The 16582-nt window shown below is 40.8% G+C and overlaps 1 protein-coding gene across 2 annotated transcripts; it reads left to right on the forward strand.

Moving 5' to 3' along the window:
- The first annotated feature begins 1914 nt into the window (after positions 1-1914).
- gxylt1b (glucoside xylosyltransferase 1b) lies at positions 1915-16191 on the forward strand. 2 transcript variants are annotated; one of them, XM_061714178.1, is made up of 8 exons: positions 1915-2180; positions 5164-5374; positions 5518-5649; positions 7102-7353; positions 8108-8231; positions 8364-8536; positions 13935-14100; positions 14190-16191. In XM_061714178.1, the coding sequence occupies exons 1-7, from the start codon at positions 1981-1983 to the stop codon at positions 14094-14096; spliced, it is 1254 nt and encodes a 417-aa protein (XP_061570162.1). In that variant the 5' UTR covers positions 1915-1980; the 3' UTR covers positions 14097-14100; positions 14190-16191. The 2 variants fall into 2 exon arrangements, with proteins under 2 accessions (XP_061570162.1, XP_061570161.1); XM_061714177.1 differs by having other exon boundaries at positions 13935-16191.
- Positions 16192-16582: the final 391 nt, after the last annotated feature.

Genomic DNA, 16582 nt, shown 5'->3' on the forward strand with positions numbered 1-16582 from the left:
TTTCATTTCGGCCTTTAAAAAAAAACTATCCAGTTAAATTGCTCCATCCGGATAGAGTGAATTTGGTTGTGGTTGTTTCAGATGTTCTTGTCCAGTTTTGTTCTTACATCCGTTCCCTCAGATTCCTGCAACTAAACTTGGATGTACATTCCAATAAAGGTTAGGATAAATGATAACATGCCTCTGAAGTTTGACTTTTTGCACCATTACAATACTTATAGGCAACTAGTCATAATATCTTCTGCTCTCTGAAACACATGTTAATGCTCAATAGTACACATATATGGTTCTTTAATATATTTGCATTATACTAAGATGCATTCATTTTCAGTGGCTTTTGTCCTTGATGGCTTTTCTCCCCCTTACATTACTTTTACTTTTATACTTTATGTAGTTTTGAAACCAGTACTTTTATATTTTTACTTGAGCATTACACCTGTTTTAAAATCGCTGCATTGGCTCCCCGTCCGTTTCAGGATTGATTTTAAGGTTCTTTTACTGGTTTTTAAGTGTCTTAACGGTCTTGGGCCATCTTATTTATCTGATCTGCTTTTACTGTATCAACCCTCACGGACCCTGAGGTCCTCTGGTACCGGCCTTTTAACCATTCCCCGAACCGCGACCAAAACCCACGGTGAGGCTGCATTTAGCCATTATGGCCCCTCTTTATGGAACAGCCTGCCAGAGAACCTCAGGGCCGCAGAGAACGTTGATATTTTTTAAAAGGAGGCTCAAGACACACCTTTTTAGTTTGGCTTTTATCTGATCTCATTTACCTAGTGTTTTTAGCTATGTATTGTGTGTACTTCTTTAGCTCTTTTATCATCTCTAAAACTTTAATCCATTTTAGTGACTTTTTACTTTATGTTATTTATTATTCATCTTAAGTTTTATATATATTTCTCTAAAATTTTACACTTTTAGGCATTTTTTACTTTCTTTTAATCTTTTAGTTTTTAGCTCCAGTGTTTCCTCAGGGGGGTCGTTCACACTGGGAGTTGTGCCTGCTCCGCCCATGGGGGTGTCGTCATGGGGATCCCTCAGGCCTGGGTAGCTGGGGGGGGCTCCACCTTCTGTGTGGGGTCTGCCCCGGTCTGTCCGGGTTGGGGGGGTCTCTGTGGGGATGCTTCTGGTGGTCGTGGTCGGTGATGCCTCTCGGTGTGGACGGCCACCCATAGGTAGTGTTTTCCTCACCTGGATCGTTAGTGCTAAGCCATGTCACCAGTCCACTTATTGTGTGTGTGTGTGTGTGGGTGTGGGCGTGTGAGTGTGTGCACAGGTATATGAGTGTGAGTGAGTGTGTGTGTACGCGTGGGGGGTGGGGTCGTATGGAATGTTTTAAATTGTGTTTTTTATTGTTATTTTATTCTGCCTGTAAAGCACCATGTGTTGCATTTTATATTGTATGATTTGGCGCTATACAAATAAATAAAGTTTAAGTTTAAGTGAGTAAATAACTTGAGTTGATACTTCAACTTCTACAGGAGTATTTTTAAACTCTAGTATCTATACTTCTACCTGAGTAATGAATGTGAATACTTTTGACACCTCTGGTAATAAAAACCTTTTGGCGTCACAAAATGTAAATATAGGGATTTAGATACAATCTCACATTGATTTGGCAAGGGGGGTTCCAGCATTTTCTTTTATATCTGTACCAGTTTGTGCACTCTGAGCTGGAATATAAATTAAATGTCTACTGGTTTTGTCAAAATCATTTTTTTTTTTAAGTCACAAAATGTGTTATTAGGATCACTAGGGAAGTTTGACTGAATATAAAGCTGAGATAAGACATTATCACACCAGCCTGTGAAGCAGATGGCCGCTGGAGGGCGTCATTGTCACGTTTGGGAAAAAGGACTCTAATTTTGAAAATTCCGACCGGAAGTGATGGAGCAGTGCGTTTGACTTAGCAGTTAGCACAAAATGCCAGTTTCTGTGTTATGAGTTTTGTCCAGAGATGTATTTGTATGCTCCACAATGCGGCGTTACATACGTGCACTGATACTGTGCATCGTGTTCGCCGTGTTGTCGGGCTTGTACATGTACAGTAAGCTGTTTTCCTCGGACGTGTCTGTGCGGGGCAGCAGCGGGGTGAGGAGGGTAGAGACCCCGGCCAGAGACGCCGCGGAGCGGCGAGCAGCCGCCAACAGCAGCGCCGTCCCGCACCACTACCACAGGTAGGACCGGTGCTCTGCTGATCCTCGCTACCTGCAGAGAAACGAGACTTTCTGCTTCTGCGCATGCGCACAGTCGACTTTCAAAGTTTGATTGGCACGCCAATAATTTCTTGCACCATGTAAAATTGATAATATGGGAAGTTGAGTATTTGATCCTTCTAAATACCAGAGGTGTCAAAAGTATTCACATTCATTACTCAGGTAAGAGTATAGATACTAGAGTTTAAAAATACTCCTGTAGAAGTTGAAGCATCAACTCAAGTTTTTTACTCAAGTAAAAGTATAAAAGTACTGGTTTCAAAACTACTTAAAGTATAAAAGTAAAAGTAATGTAAGGGGGGAAAAAGCCATTAAGGACAAAAGCCATTGAAAATGAATGCATATTAGTATAATGCAAATATATCAAAGAACCATATATGTGTACTATTGAGCATTAACATGTGTTTCAGAGAGAAGGAGATATGATGACTAGTTGCCTATAAGTATTGTAATGGTGCAAAAAGTCAAACTTCAGAGGCATGTTATCATTTATCCTAACCTTTATTGGAATGTACATCCAAGTTTAGTTGCAGGAATCTGAGGGAACGGATGTAAGAACAAAACTGGACAAGAACATCTGAAACAACCACAACCAAATTCACTCTATCCGGATGGAGCAATTTAACTGGATAGTTTTTTTTTAAGGCCGAAATGAAATAGAGTAACGAGGCTGTTTTTAAAATGTAAGGAGAAAAAAGTACAGATAATTGTGTGAAAATGTAAGGAGTAAAAGTAAAAAGTCGTCTGAAAAATAATTACTCCAGTGAAGTATAGATAACCAAAATTTCTACTTAAGTAAGGTAACAAAGTATTTGTACTTCGTTACTTGACACCTCTGCTAAATACACTACCAATGGCATGAATTGCATTACACTTTGTGAACATTATACGATAAAGAGGAAAAAAACCCAATTGTATTGCTTTATTTGACATTCATTCAGTCATTCTACTTTATTTAACCAGGCTGGTTACACATTCTTATTTACAGTGATGGCCTGGCAAGAGACAAGGACCATTTGGGGGTAAAAGGAAGTGGTTTAGGGAGTAAAACACAGTAAAATTGTAGCTCTGCAATGGTAGAAAACCATTAGGTAGCATTTCTTTGGCAAAGCAGCAGAAATTGGCAGAACACCGGGCAGCCACAAACCCATAAACAGCTGCTTCTGTCTCTGAAAGCGGAGCTGTAAACGTAGTTGATGACTATTGACACTTAGGATGCATAGGAATGTGACAGAGAACTGTGTTTTGTAAATATTTACCTGTTTTCTTGCATTATAAATGTATATAAAACACTGTGTGTGTGTGTGTGTGTGTGTGTGTGTGTGTGTGTGTGTGTGTGTGTGTGTGTGTGTGTGTGTGTGTGTGTGTGTGTGTGTGTGTGTGTGTGTGTGTGTGTGTGTGTGTGTGTGTGTGTGTGTGTGTGTGTGTGTGTGTGTGTGTGTTTACTATTTTTATAAATTGATGTAAACATTATGTCCCACTACTAACACTTAATCACTGATACATTTAGGTTAAAAACAAAAATTAAAGTTAGATACAAGTACTGCTTGAAGCAAATCAATATTTGTTTTCATACCTGATTGTTTTTTTTTTTTTTGTCATATCAAGTTTATATCAAGTGAATACTTAGTTCAGTGGGGATACAGCAGATCCCTATTTTTACCGGCAGAGGTCGCTGTTGTCTACCTGTTTGATCATTTAGCAAGGCATCCTCACAGCAGACGCCCAAAAGTCCAAACTGCAGTGACTTTTTTTCAATTCAATTTTTTTAACATTTACTTTAGAATATATGGTGTGAAATTCACGGGTATGTGATTTCAGAATAGATTTTATAAAAAGATCAACCTTTATTAGGTCTTAAAATTCCTTTTTGAACCACCAGCTCTGAACTGATGCTCAAAAGTCAAGTTGTCTGAAAAGCCAAGTATCTAAATTGATAACAGTAGTAGTAGTAGTTTTACTCCACAGACTGCAATGTAGATGTTATTAAAAAGATAACATTGCCAATTATGTATAATTGTGAAAGGGTTATCATTTTATTTTGATGGATAGATACTTTATTGATCCTGAGGGAAATTCAAGGCATCCAATAGCAGTCACACATAACATTAGTTACAAATATTAAAGGTGATAAAGTAAAATAAGGTGCAAAAATAAGTCAGATTGTTTGATAAAAGTGTCCAACTAGGGGCTGACTCTCGGGATAGCAGTGCAGATGAGAAGTGGGAAACAAAGAAAAGTGAAAGAGGAGTCCAGGGGTCACCGTGTGCTTTGCCCCTGCCGTGACAGTAAAATATATAGTCGTATGGCCGGGGGGACAAAAGAGTTCTTGAGCCCGTCCCTGGAGCACTATTGTGACGGCAGTCTGCCACTGAACATGCTCCTCTGCCTAGTGGTCATTCATAAAATGGCCTGTTCAAAGCTGGATTGATGCTGCAGCTCAAGTACTGGTTGATTTCACTTCAACTCACTTTGCTTTGTTTTTACAATAAGTTAAATACAATGAAATTCTGTTCAGTTCTCTTTTTTTATGATTATTTTTATTGTGTTTAAAAAAAAAAGTTAAAATCTTGTTCAGTGTTGTGTAGCTTGACTGTTTTTTAAGCAGTGTTATGGTATGTCATTGAGTCATGTGACATCAAAACCGTACTGGCACTGCAGTATGGCCAGTGTGAGGCACGGCAGCTGCTCTCCTGCTGTCAGACAGACCACAAACCTAAACCTCAGTCTCTGAGGGGCTCTTACAGATCAACCTGTCGTATGAAGGGTCTTACGCTGTTTCTACTAAAAAAAAAAAAAAGGATGATGTTGTTAATTTGATTTCCTCCTCTGGCAACTTCACCTTTGTTTCCATCTGCATCAGGGAAGCTGTTGCAAGGGTTGATTTGCCCATCTGTTATTATAATGTATGATCTGTAGATTTTGACTCTGTCCTCTCCCTCAGGTATATCATGCGTCAGGGAGGTCAGATGAGGACGGCTGGTGGCAGCGGTCCGAGCCCACCTGAGCCCCCCATGCACCTGGCTGTGGTGGCCTGCGGAGAGCGGCTGGAGGAGACGCTCACCATGATCAAGTCTGCTGTGCTTTTCAGCATCAGGCACCTCTACCTGCACATCTTTGCTGAAGATCAGCTTCACGCCAGCTTCATGGAAACTGTGAGAATTTTTAAAACATTTATTTGTTTTTGGAAAATTCAGCAGCTTAAAAATAGGAAAACTTATCATGGCGTGGAAGCTTGTGTTAGTGTGTGCATGCTGTCCTTGTCCCTTACATGTAGTCTGTGTTGTCTGTGTTCCAGCTGGAGTCGTGGCCTGGTTTTATTCGCTCCAGGTTCAACTACACCACCTACTCCATCAGCTTCCCCAGCGACAACGCAGCCGAGTGGAAGAAGCTCTTCAAACCCTGTGCTTCTCAGAGGCTTTTCTTACCTGTGAGTTTCTTACAGAGAGGAAATCCTTTTTAGGATTTCCACCGGAATGGAAATATGACCTCATTCTGACTTTCTCAACAAACTAAAATTGTGTACAAGCTCTGGAAACCACAGGAACACAGTTGTCTTTGTCTTGTGTCACCTAAGGGTGTAACGGTACACTTGTTCATACTGAACCGTTTGGGTACGGTGCAGACGTTGTACCGATCCGAATACGGTACAACATTTAACGGTAGCTAGTTAACAGGTTTCTTTTGCCCACAGAGCATGCTTAAAATCCAAGTTCTTACACCGAATCTTAAGTGGCGGACTGGAAGTTTGTAGTCAGCACAGAGCACTTGAAGAGCCTCCATTATCTTAAAGGTCTCCTGTTTGTGAACACGTCGGTTTCCCAGTGAAAAACCAAGATGGACAAAGACAAGTAGATAAGACGAGAGCAGTGTCCTGACTTTATTGGAGGGCTTGGTAATAGATTTAAGCAGAATTCTAGTTTTTATTCATATGTATGTATGTATGTATATATATATATATATATATATATATATATATATATATATTAGGGCTGGGTATCAATTCAAATGTCAAGAATCGATTCGATTCCGATTCTTAATATTCAGAATCGATTATCATGATTCGATCCGATTCAATATTGATTTGGCTTAGTGTTATTTAAAATGTTTTTTGAGCTGTTGCCTGAATTATATGACTGTAAAATAACTAGTGAAATAATAATTTCACAATAATTATTGTGAAATAACTAAGAAATAAATAACTCAAACAGGCCTTTCAATATCCATTTAAAGTGCAAAAAAGAAAGAAATTGCAACAGTTCATGCAGTAAACAAATCATTTTAGCTTATCTAATTTATTCTGTCACGACGCACACATATTGCCATGAAGCACCTTCAGAAGTGTCATGACAAACTGCGTGTCCGACTACTGGGATTAGAGTTCACCTGGCGAAAATGATGGAAAAAAAATAAATAAAAAAATCAATCTTTAGACATAAGAATCGATTTTTAGGAATTAATATGAGAATCGATTTAGAATCGGAAAATCGATTTTTTTCAGAACAGGCCTAATATATATATATATATATATATATATATATATATATATATATATATGTATATGTGTGTGTGTGTGTGTGGTTTTTTTTTATGTTTCATTTTTATAAGAAAATTTATAAACCGTAGTTTGCAAAAGGTGAAAATTAAACCAAAAAGGCATTTTTTTTTTTTTTTTCCCTTACTTACCGAAAATGAACCGAACCGTGATCCCAAAACTGAGGTATGTACCGAACCGAAATTTTTGTGTACCGTTACACCCCTAGTGTTACCCAGAGGAAAATGTCTTTTAATAGATCTCTGTTGAACTTGTATATTTGAAGCATGAAACATCCAAAAATACAGTAGATCAGTATCATTCTTAAAAATGGCTTCTGTTTTCCAGCTGATCTTACAGGACATTGACTCGATCGTGTATGTGGACTCGGACATCCTCTTCCTGCAGCCCGTAGACCACTTGTGGGGGTTCCTGTCCCAGTTTGAGCCGTCTCAGCTTGCCGCTTTGGCGCCGGAGCACGAGGAGCCCCGCATTGCCTGGTACAACCGCTTTGCCCGACACCCCTTCTACGGCAAGACGGGTGTCAATTCAGGCGTCATGCTCATGAACATGACAAGGATGAGGAGCACATTCTTCAAGGTAAAGCCTGAATATTGGGATGTACTGCCTGTCAATGACCACTAGATGTCCTGATTGAGCTGCAGTTAATGTTCACTTGGGTCTGGGTGCTGAAAGTAATCTATGGAGAGAAAATCCACTCAAAACATTTGTGCGTGCATACTACTTAATTTGTACATACTACTTGACTTAGTTACCTACCTAGGGTAGGCTACCTAAGTCGGTATACCTATTTCAGACCACCTTAGACCACTGCGATGCGAAGTCCACCACCTAGCAGTCGTTGCTTTAAAAAAATATAATTACATTTGTAAGGCTCATAAATGCATGTGTCCATATAAGGAATTATAGAATATTACAAAGTAAATGTGTATCAGGGAAATAACGCTTGACTGAAAATTGAAAATTCAGATGACCCAGCTTCCGACCAGTGCTTAAATGCACCACGTACACGAATCTGTGAGGCTTCTTGGAGGCGTGAAAAGAGTCCAAAACTATTTGTGCGTATCTATAGCTTTGTGCGTGTATCAGGCGATTCGTGCACGCATATTTAAGGATTTGTGTGTGAAGGAGGCTTTTTGAATTCATAACTATCGTTTTGTCTGTAACTTTGAGCAAGTTACGCTTGCATAAATCTAATAATACTCACAAATGAAGTACTACACACAAATCCGATTATATGCACACACAAATGAAGTAGTACGCTCACACAAATGTTTTGAGTCGATTTCTCTCTATAGTATTCATGTTAGTCGGTGTTTGTCTTTGTTGACAGAATGACATGACATCAGTGGGACTGCGTTGGGAAGAACTGTTGATGCCTCTGCTCCAGAAGTACAAACTGAATATAACCTGGGGAGACCAGGACCTCCTCAATATAATTTTCCACTACAACCCTGGTAAGACTGCAACCGAACAAACCCGTTCTGAAGCACATGGCTTATGACATCTGCAGAGGTGGCTTGATGCATCGCTTATACCTCTGATTTGTTGTTTTTGTGTGTGTGCGTGTTTGTACCCCCCATTCTCAGAGTTCTTGCTGGAGTTTCCATGTAAGTGGAACTATCGTCCAGATCACTGCATCTATGGCAGCAACTGCGCCTCAGCCGAGGAGGACGGCATCTACATATTGCATGGAAACAGAGGGGTTTACCACGACTACAAACAACCTGCTTTCAGGGCTGTTTATGAAGCCATAAATAAGGTGGGTGTGTGCTCGCTGGGATTCCTGCAGGTTTTTGAGTCAGAACATGGTTTAGCCCAAAGTTATTCTTTTTTAGTTCTGTAATTTTTTGGCTTAAAATGACTGGAAATTGCTATTGGTTTTTTTCATTAGTTGGTTTTTGATAAACGTTTCCTGGTCAGTGCATACCTGTGTAAAATATACTATACACAACTTCACTAGGTGAAATCATCAGCTCTCATGGCTTCTCCTACCACTGCTATGCTGATGACACCCAGCTCTTCCTTTCCTTCCCACCTGGCGACACGGCTGTCTCAGTGCCAATATCGGCCTATCTTTCTGATATCTCTGCATGGATGAAGGATCGTCACCTTCAGCTAAATCTGTCCAAGACTGAGCTTATTTTCAGTCTACCTAGTCATTCCTTACCTCCTCAGATAAGCGTGCAGCTTATGCCCACGTCTTCCACTAAGAATCTTGATGTCATTTTACAGCCAGCCGACCTTTAAGAACCATGTTGCCTCGGTTTCCCGGTCTTCAACCAGCCCAACAGAGCTCATGTCACTCCGCTGCTAATCTCCCTGCACTGGCTTCTAGTTGCAGCATCAAGTTCAAAGTTCTGCTTCTGGTTTACCAAACAATTACCCAAACAACTCCTGCCTACCTTCACTGCTTCATCCAGAGCTACTCTCCCTCTCGACAGCTCCGCTCAGCCAGTCAAAGGCGCCTGGTGCTTCCACCACAACGTGGTGTGAAATCAGTAGCCAGACTCTTCTCCTCCATTGTTCCCCGATGGTGGAATTATCTGCTAAACTCTGTCCGATCTGCAGGGTCTTTACCTACTTTTAAGAGCAAGCTAAAGACTCAGCTCTTTAAGGAGCATTTCTGCATCTAGTAAACTTCTCTGCTCATCAGAATGAGTTAGAAGATCCACCTCTTTGCACGACTCAACACTGAGTAAGCTGTATGCACTTATGACAGGATGATTGTATGATGGTGTCTTTTAAGACGTAGCTTTCTTGTATAAAGGGACTGTTGGGTTGGGTGGGAAGGGAACGACAACAACAGCAAAAATCTAGCACTAGCATGGCAGCAGCTGTGTCCAACTGGACTCTCAGCACTTATCCATGCTGGACCCTCCTACAGTATGTGATTTCTTGCTTGTGTTCTCTCGGATGTAAGTCGCTTTGGATAAAAGCGTCTGCTAAATGACAGTAGTAGTAGTAGCAGAAAAATGAATGAAAGCCAAATGTAAATGAAAAAGGAAAATATTTTGCCTCCAGTGAAAGTGAACAATTACCAAAAACAAAAGGTTAACAGTCTTATTAAATGTCTGTCCATTCAACTTGAAGATTTCAAAGGTAAAAATGCAACGTTTCTGTGGTCAAATGGTGATATAGGGTGCAGAGGAACGACAGCTCAGGATTACAGCCCATCGTGAGTGATGGAGGAAGGTCACTCTGTTTTTGACTGGAAGCTGTTGTTGACTAGTTATGATCACAGGTTTAACTGTTTGCAGTTCCTGCTTTCATCAGTGAGGAAAGCAGGCGGACCCCTTGTTAAAGTCTCCCGGGTGCGTCAGAATTGAACAAGGGGGGGTTGACATGGCTTTTGAAAGTCTTGTGGGTTTAATTTGGCTCAACATCCAATGAAAAGCATTTTTTATTACCCCGTTGACACAGCTGCTCTCCTCTGCTGCCCTGCACTTTTCCCTACCGGATGAGATTTTGGATTGGCTCTGACCCTAAAGACCCAAAGTGCTTTGGACCTCAGGTCGTCTGCACTGGAGGACACAAATCTCCACCAGCGGCAGATTGTTGGAGTGAAAGCTAATTTCCCCCATGAGGATGTTTATGGCTTGCTTACCCACAGTGTAATGGTATTGACGACACAAGTGGCATTTACTTAATGAAGCCATCAACGCCAGGAGTCTCATTGTTTTCCTATTGAACATAGATCAGGCTGATGGCTTATCCATACCTTATCCATGACCCGCAGTTAAGACCATGGCTTTATAGAACAGGATCAATTACAGTAACAGACACATATATTTGTATTATGTGCTGACATAAGGTAGCAGAAATACCCACACAAAAGATCCCACCTCTGCAAACACAGACAGAGATGCTCGTGAAAGCTGAGAAACCTTTCTGTGGGCACAAGCAGCAGAAATCTCCTAAAATATCTGTGTGGCGAGTAAATCGGCAAGGTTTATCCGCCACACTGGCGAGTAAAGGTTTTACTGTTAGCCGTTTAGATTATAACCCACTATTATCCCTGCGTGTTGGGGAATGTAAACGTGAGGCGTGTTATTGCCTCCCTGGTGCCTGAAGCCGAGTTGCAGGGAGGGAAGGCGAGTCGGGAGGCGTTGTTGAGTGGTACTACGTGACAGGATGACCCGATGTTTGGTCGGCTTCGCTGGCCTCACCAACATCAGAAGAGCTGGATGATGCAGGAGATGGAGCAGGGGGCTGGTTAATGCTGAATAACAGCGGGATTTGAATAGCGACTTCGCCCAAATCATGTTGCACAAATATGACCAGCAAGTCTTCTTCTGGCACTCCTGCTGTTGTGTTCATTGAACAAAAAATAACTTCTTTCTGTTTGTTAATGGACGAGATTGGTTTCATTTGTTTAGCAGCCAGTTGCAGATTACAATTCTGTAATAAGCTGGTTCATGATGTCCAAGATTATGAGGATGGGGAGCTCGCAGACATCCTCTCGTCATCAATAAATCCCACCCACGACCCGCCACCATTGTGTTTACATTAGACCTGACCCACAATTCAGTAAAACCTTGGAGGAGAGTTATGGGCGAGGCCAGCTCAACACGCCACCACACGTCAGTTAATGTAAAAGGGACAGGCCACACGCTAGATTTGAGTGTTAAACGCAGGCCATCCGCCAATGTAAGAGTGATATTAACTAAGAACATGGTAAAGACAGGAAAAAACAGCACTCTGGTTAAAATGGTTTAAATAACCTGTTTTGTTTTGTCCTGATCTCTCAGGGTCATCGTTGGGTTAAAACCTGTTGCTTTTAGTAGTAAATCACCCTGAGATTAAACCAAACCTTCGTATCCTTCTAACCTCAAATGCCTCAATAAGAGCATTAAGATGTTAAACTAAGCATAAATGTTTACTGGTGACAGTAAGACAAAATATGAAGGGAATTGGAGGCATTGGGACTAGACAGCTGTGTAGCATTAATGCAAGTGCTTATCAGTGAGGATAATTAGCAAAAGAGAGGCTTCAAGTTGCTAAGGGGAACAACAGTAAGGAGTCTGGATAAATGGAAAAGATCGTGTGGTCTCGTGAGTGAAGATTCACCTTTATCTTGAATGATGAGTGCAATAAAGCAGATGGGCTTCAAACCAACATGAAACTAAGTAGAACCTTAAAACACACTTAAAGTTGGAGTTTAAATATGGACAACCAGATGTTTGGGTTCATAACAAAACTGTGAACAGGAGCCTTGTTTGTATTTGTTGTTTAGCTGTTGCAAAACGGTTGTGGTGGAAACGCAGATGTGCGAAGTAACCCACAAATTAATTTGGTTGTGTCATCATGCAGTCAACATGCGCCAAACAGGATGTCGGCCCAAAGTTTACGAGGTCCATGGTGCGCAGTGTGGTTTGAAATAAGCTCATAAGACTGCTTGACTATCGCAGTCTTCAGGCGCCACGTTCCAAGTGGGTGAAACAGAGGTGTAACTATAAACTAACAACAAATCAGAGAACATGTTGGACAACCATGACGACCATTGAAAAGCTAACTTAAACAGTTTCGCATGAGCAAAAAATGTTTACGATCATATCAATTCAACTTAAGAACTATTGTTAACTTTTGTTTCGTTTGCCCCATAAGTCCTCGTAAACACGGAACACGCCCCCTGGTGTTCAAAGCGAGGAAATGCAGTTAGGCTGTGTTGGTTCGATGCCATACCTGCACCACTTCACCACCAAATCAAACAACTGAAAGAAGTTTTTTTTTTTTCTAAAAGTCTTGAAGTTAGTTGCGTTGTTCTAACTAACATTTGTTTACTACCACAGTAAATACTTTATCCCTGAGTCTACCATTAGTTGGACAGTTTCAATGCACGTGAGGCAAATGACATTAAAAACACAGGAAGTTGTTCCTCGTTTCCACCTGCTTCTGTGTGCTCGTTATGTTTATCCATTTGTTGCTATGGGAATCTTGGTATTTATTTGCCTTGTGTGCATTGGAATATTTATACCTGTTGAGTTGTTTTAGGAGAGAACAGATGTGCTACGCTAGCGTCCAACGCTAGCTCGTACTGCGCAAATAACTAACTGGGGTTTAAGGCAAAGCAAGTTTATTTGTACAGCACAATTCAACACAGATAATTCAAAGTGCTTTACATCAACATTAAAAGCAGCAAGACACAATTAAACAGTAAATAAATAAAATGAAAAAGGTAAAAGAAAAAAAACTAATGTCTGAACCTACTGAACCTCAGCTGTTTTACTGTATGGTGAAATTGTGAAGGTTACAACTGTTGTAAGAAGAAATGTTTCTCTTCTATGGCAGCAACGAGATGGTGTTAGCATTAACAACATTAGCATCAAACCATCCCAACTCCTTAAAAATGTTACTTCCATGCGCTGAACATCAGGGGTCATGGTCTACATGTCGTATAGATGGACAGTAAATGTGACTAAATGTATTTTCTCTGGACAAAAGGGAAATAAACACAGTCATTTGTCTTCCTCTCTGTCTGTGTGTCATTCAGGCCTTCCTTCCTCCCTGTTACCGCTGCCAAAAAAAGAGAAAAAGAAAACGCACCCGAGAAGCAGCAGTTAATTTTTACAGCTCGTGCTGTGTTCATAGTCGGAGCCTGTGCACCAGCAGCGCCCCGTCAGCCTCGCAAAATCAATACACCAACTGTAAATGCTACTTTATGAGCGTTGGGTGCATATAAGTGTGTGCTCATAAAGATGCCATTCTCTTTGTGACCCAATATGAAGGAACCAACTGCAAGCAAATGAGCTGGCATAAAAATGTTAATTTCCCTTTGATTTCCTCGGAGCATTGTAAAGGCCCCTTCATTATTGGGAAGACATGAAACTTCCTCTGCAGTCTCTGCTTATTACCGGACTGTAAGCTGAAGGCATTAAACCGACTTAAACAGCGGGGAGTGCTTTGTTTAGTCTGACTGTCCAGTCAGATTCAAATGTGCCTTAATAATTAAAGTGCAAATATTGTGAGAATACCATCCGTCTCATTACAAAACCAGTTGATACCTCAGAGTCTCCTTAAGTTTGTTAGAGCAGCACATTTTGTATGATTTATCTTTATTTTCATTGCTGTTCTCTGTATCGTAATACTGTATTTTCCATTTCTTGAATAATTCAATAGAGTTCAACTTCATAACAATCCACATTGTTTTGTCGTTGCAGTATGTGTTTGGCTCAGACCCCATCACGTCTTTGTTGGATCCATTGGGAGAGGAGCTGCAGAAGACGACGCACACGTACTGCGGGAAATCCCACGCACTCTTCACCAAGAGGCTGGAACGCAGTCTGGCGAACATCAACAGGAAGGCTACACAGGAACGGTGATGAGGTGATGAGAGGTGGACTTAAGAAACTACTGAAGACCAGATGAAGCTCGCCTGTCTGACCAGGCTTTTTTTCTTTCTTTTTAAAAAACAGCTCCAGCTTGGTAAACAGATGTTTCCAGGCAAACTGACAAAACTACTGAACCAGACCACTTTGACAAAGCAAACATTTCTTCTGCAGAGCTCCGACTTCCTAGAACAGCTGCTCGACGCTCATTAACAGAAGCTGGGATTGTGTCAGACTCAGAATAGCTCTTGATAAGAGCATGATGTAAATCCCTGAAATCTGCTGTAACTGGAGGACATACTTATATATTAGACATATTCGATGTTTACCAGGCCAAGCTTTTTTAATACTGAAAACAAACTTCTTCTAAAGATTTTCTTTCCCATCCATCCGTTAACTTCTGTTTAAATATGTTTGGGGTTCAGCAGCCGGAGCTGAGGCCCAGATGTCATTACTATATACTTATACTGAAGCGTTCCTAGGCCAGCCAAAGGACATAATCCTTCCAGCAAGTCTCGGGTCCTCTTTGGCATTCCAGGTACCTGGAATATCTCTCGAACCTCCTCAACTGACCCCTCTCAATGTAGAAAAGCAGTGACTACTCCCTCTCTCTACTGGATGATTGACATTTTTGTGTGTCCAGCAACCCTGCAGAGGAAACTAATTACAACTGCTTTTAGCCACAGTCTTGATGTTTCTGTAACTACCCACAGTTCATGAGCACATGTCAGGGTAGGAATGTAGATCGACTGGTGAATGGAGACCTTTGCTTTTTAGCTCAACTGTCTCTTCACTGCAGCGATCGGTACAAAGTCTGCATCGCTGCCTGTCAGTCCTCTCCGTTCAGTTGAAAACAACACACTGAGATACGTTAACTCCACCCGAGGCCTCATCTATGCCCCACATCAAACCGAAGAGGGTGTTCCTCCCTTTTCCAGCTGAGAACCACCGTCTCAGATTCTCGCTGTTTCACACTCTGCTGCAAACCACTCCAGTGACAGCTGAAGATCACAGTTCGATCACATCAACAAGACCACATCGCCTGCGAATAGCAGAGTTGGATTCCTTAGGACACCGAAGGAGACCCGCTCCACCCGTGGCTGCACCTACAAATTCTGTCCATTAGAGTTATAACAGACTCAACAAAGGGCAGCACGGGCGGATTCAAACTCCAATTGGAGGTGGGATTGGACTGTTGCAGTCAAACATGTTCCTCGAAGTCTGTATACGTGGAGTCCTCCTCCAAAAGTAGCATTTTTTTAATTTTTATTTACACCAAATTATTTGACATGTACCTCTTTCTTCTTAATGTACTTTTTGGTCATTGACTGAAAGTGCAAAGTATCTGAAGAGTAGCTCTGGACTTTCCATATTGGAGAATTTATTGAATTTTATGAGTATCTCTTATTAAAAGAGGCTTTAAACAAGACAGAACTGGACAGAAGGTTATCTGAAGGACCCGGTTTTGAAAGATGTGAGCACCAGACCACTTTTTTCATATCTCACAAAGCATGTAAATGATGAATAATGGGGTTGTGATGGAGTTGATTATTTGAAAACTCAAGAAAAGACAGATTTTGTCTTACCACTAATTGACCCCTTTATTAGATAAGAATGTATTTTTGCAAGTATGAACAAAGTGCCAGCCATGCCAGCCCCATTTAAAAAAAGAAAAAAAAATTTGATGCCACAATGTGTATTTTCACTTTTATATTTTTTACATATTTGATGTCGGGGCATAACCCTTATTTTTTAAGTTAACTTTGATTGAAAAAATGTTGACAAAACGTGTTTGTTAATTTTTCACAGAATGTGTGATTGTGTTTGCGTCAGTGTAGACACAGGGATGCTGGGAATGTGAAGCTGCTGATTTTAGCACACAGAAAGATGACTGGTGAATGTGTGAAGAAGCCGAGTCCTCTCTTGATACCAAAGAATTTCCTTCATTTTTCTACTGATGCTACCCGCTGAATGTATTATTATTATTATATACTTTACGTTTTAAAATGAACATAACTGAGTGCATATGTTGGTAGTGCTGTGATATTATTATGTGTTTTTTTATATTAAAGATCAGTTCAGTTATAAACACATTTGTGCAGCGGTGTATCATTTGACCACCAGAGGGCAGCATTTTTTCATGTCATTTTGGTACCTCGAGAAAAAGGTAGTATTTCTAGAAAGTGGAACTGTCACATAACAGAGAAACAACACAGATGTAGTGATTCATATGAACAAGACCAACTTGATCACTAAAATGCAAATATCAAGGTTCATATTTGGGTTTTACCAATGTAAGTCTTCTCTGTTGGCATCATAACGATCTAACTGAAAGAAGATTGATGCGTTGTTTCTAACACCTCCTTGGGACAGATCAATGGACTTGCCAATAATCTATGACTGGGCCACCCGATGCTACACTATTACTGCCTGAGCTCTGAGGTGCTCATAAAGTGTAAGTGATGGACCAATAACGCAGC

Source organism: Cololabis saira, chromosome 23 (genome assembly GCF_033807715.1).
Source record: "Cololabis saira isolate AMF1-May2022 chromosome 23, fColSai1.1, whole genome shotgun sequence".
In the NCBI taxonomy this organism is placed as follows: Eukaryota; Metazoa; Chordata; class Actinopteri; order Beloniformes; family Belonidae; genus Cololabis; species Cololabis saira.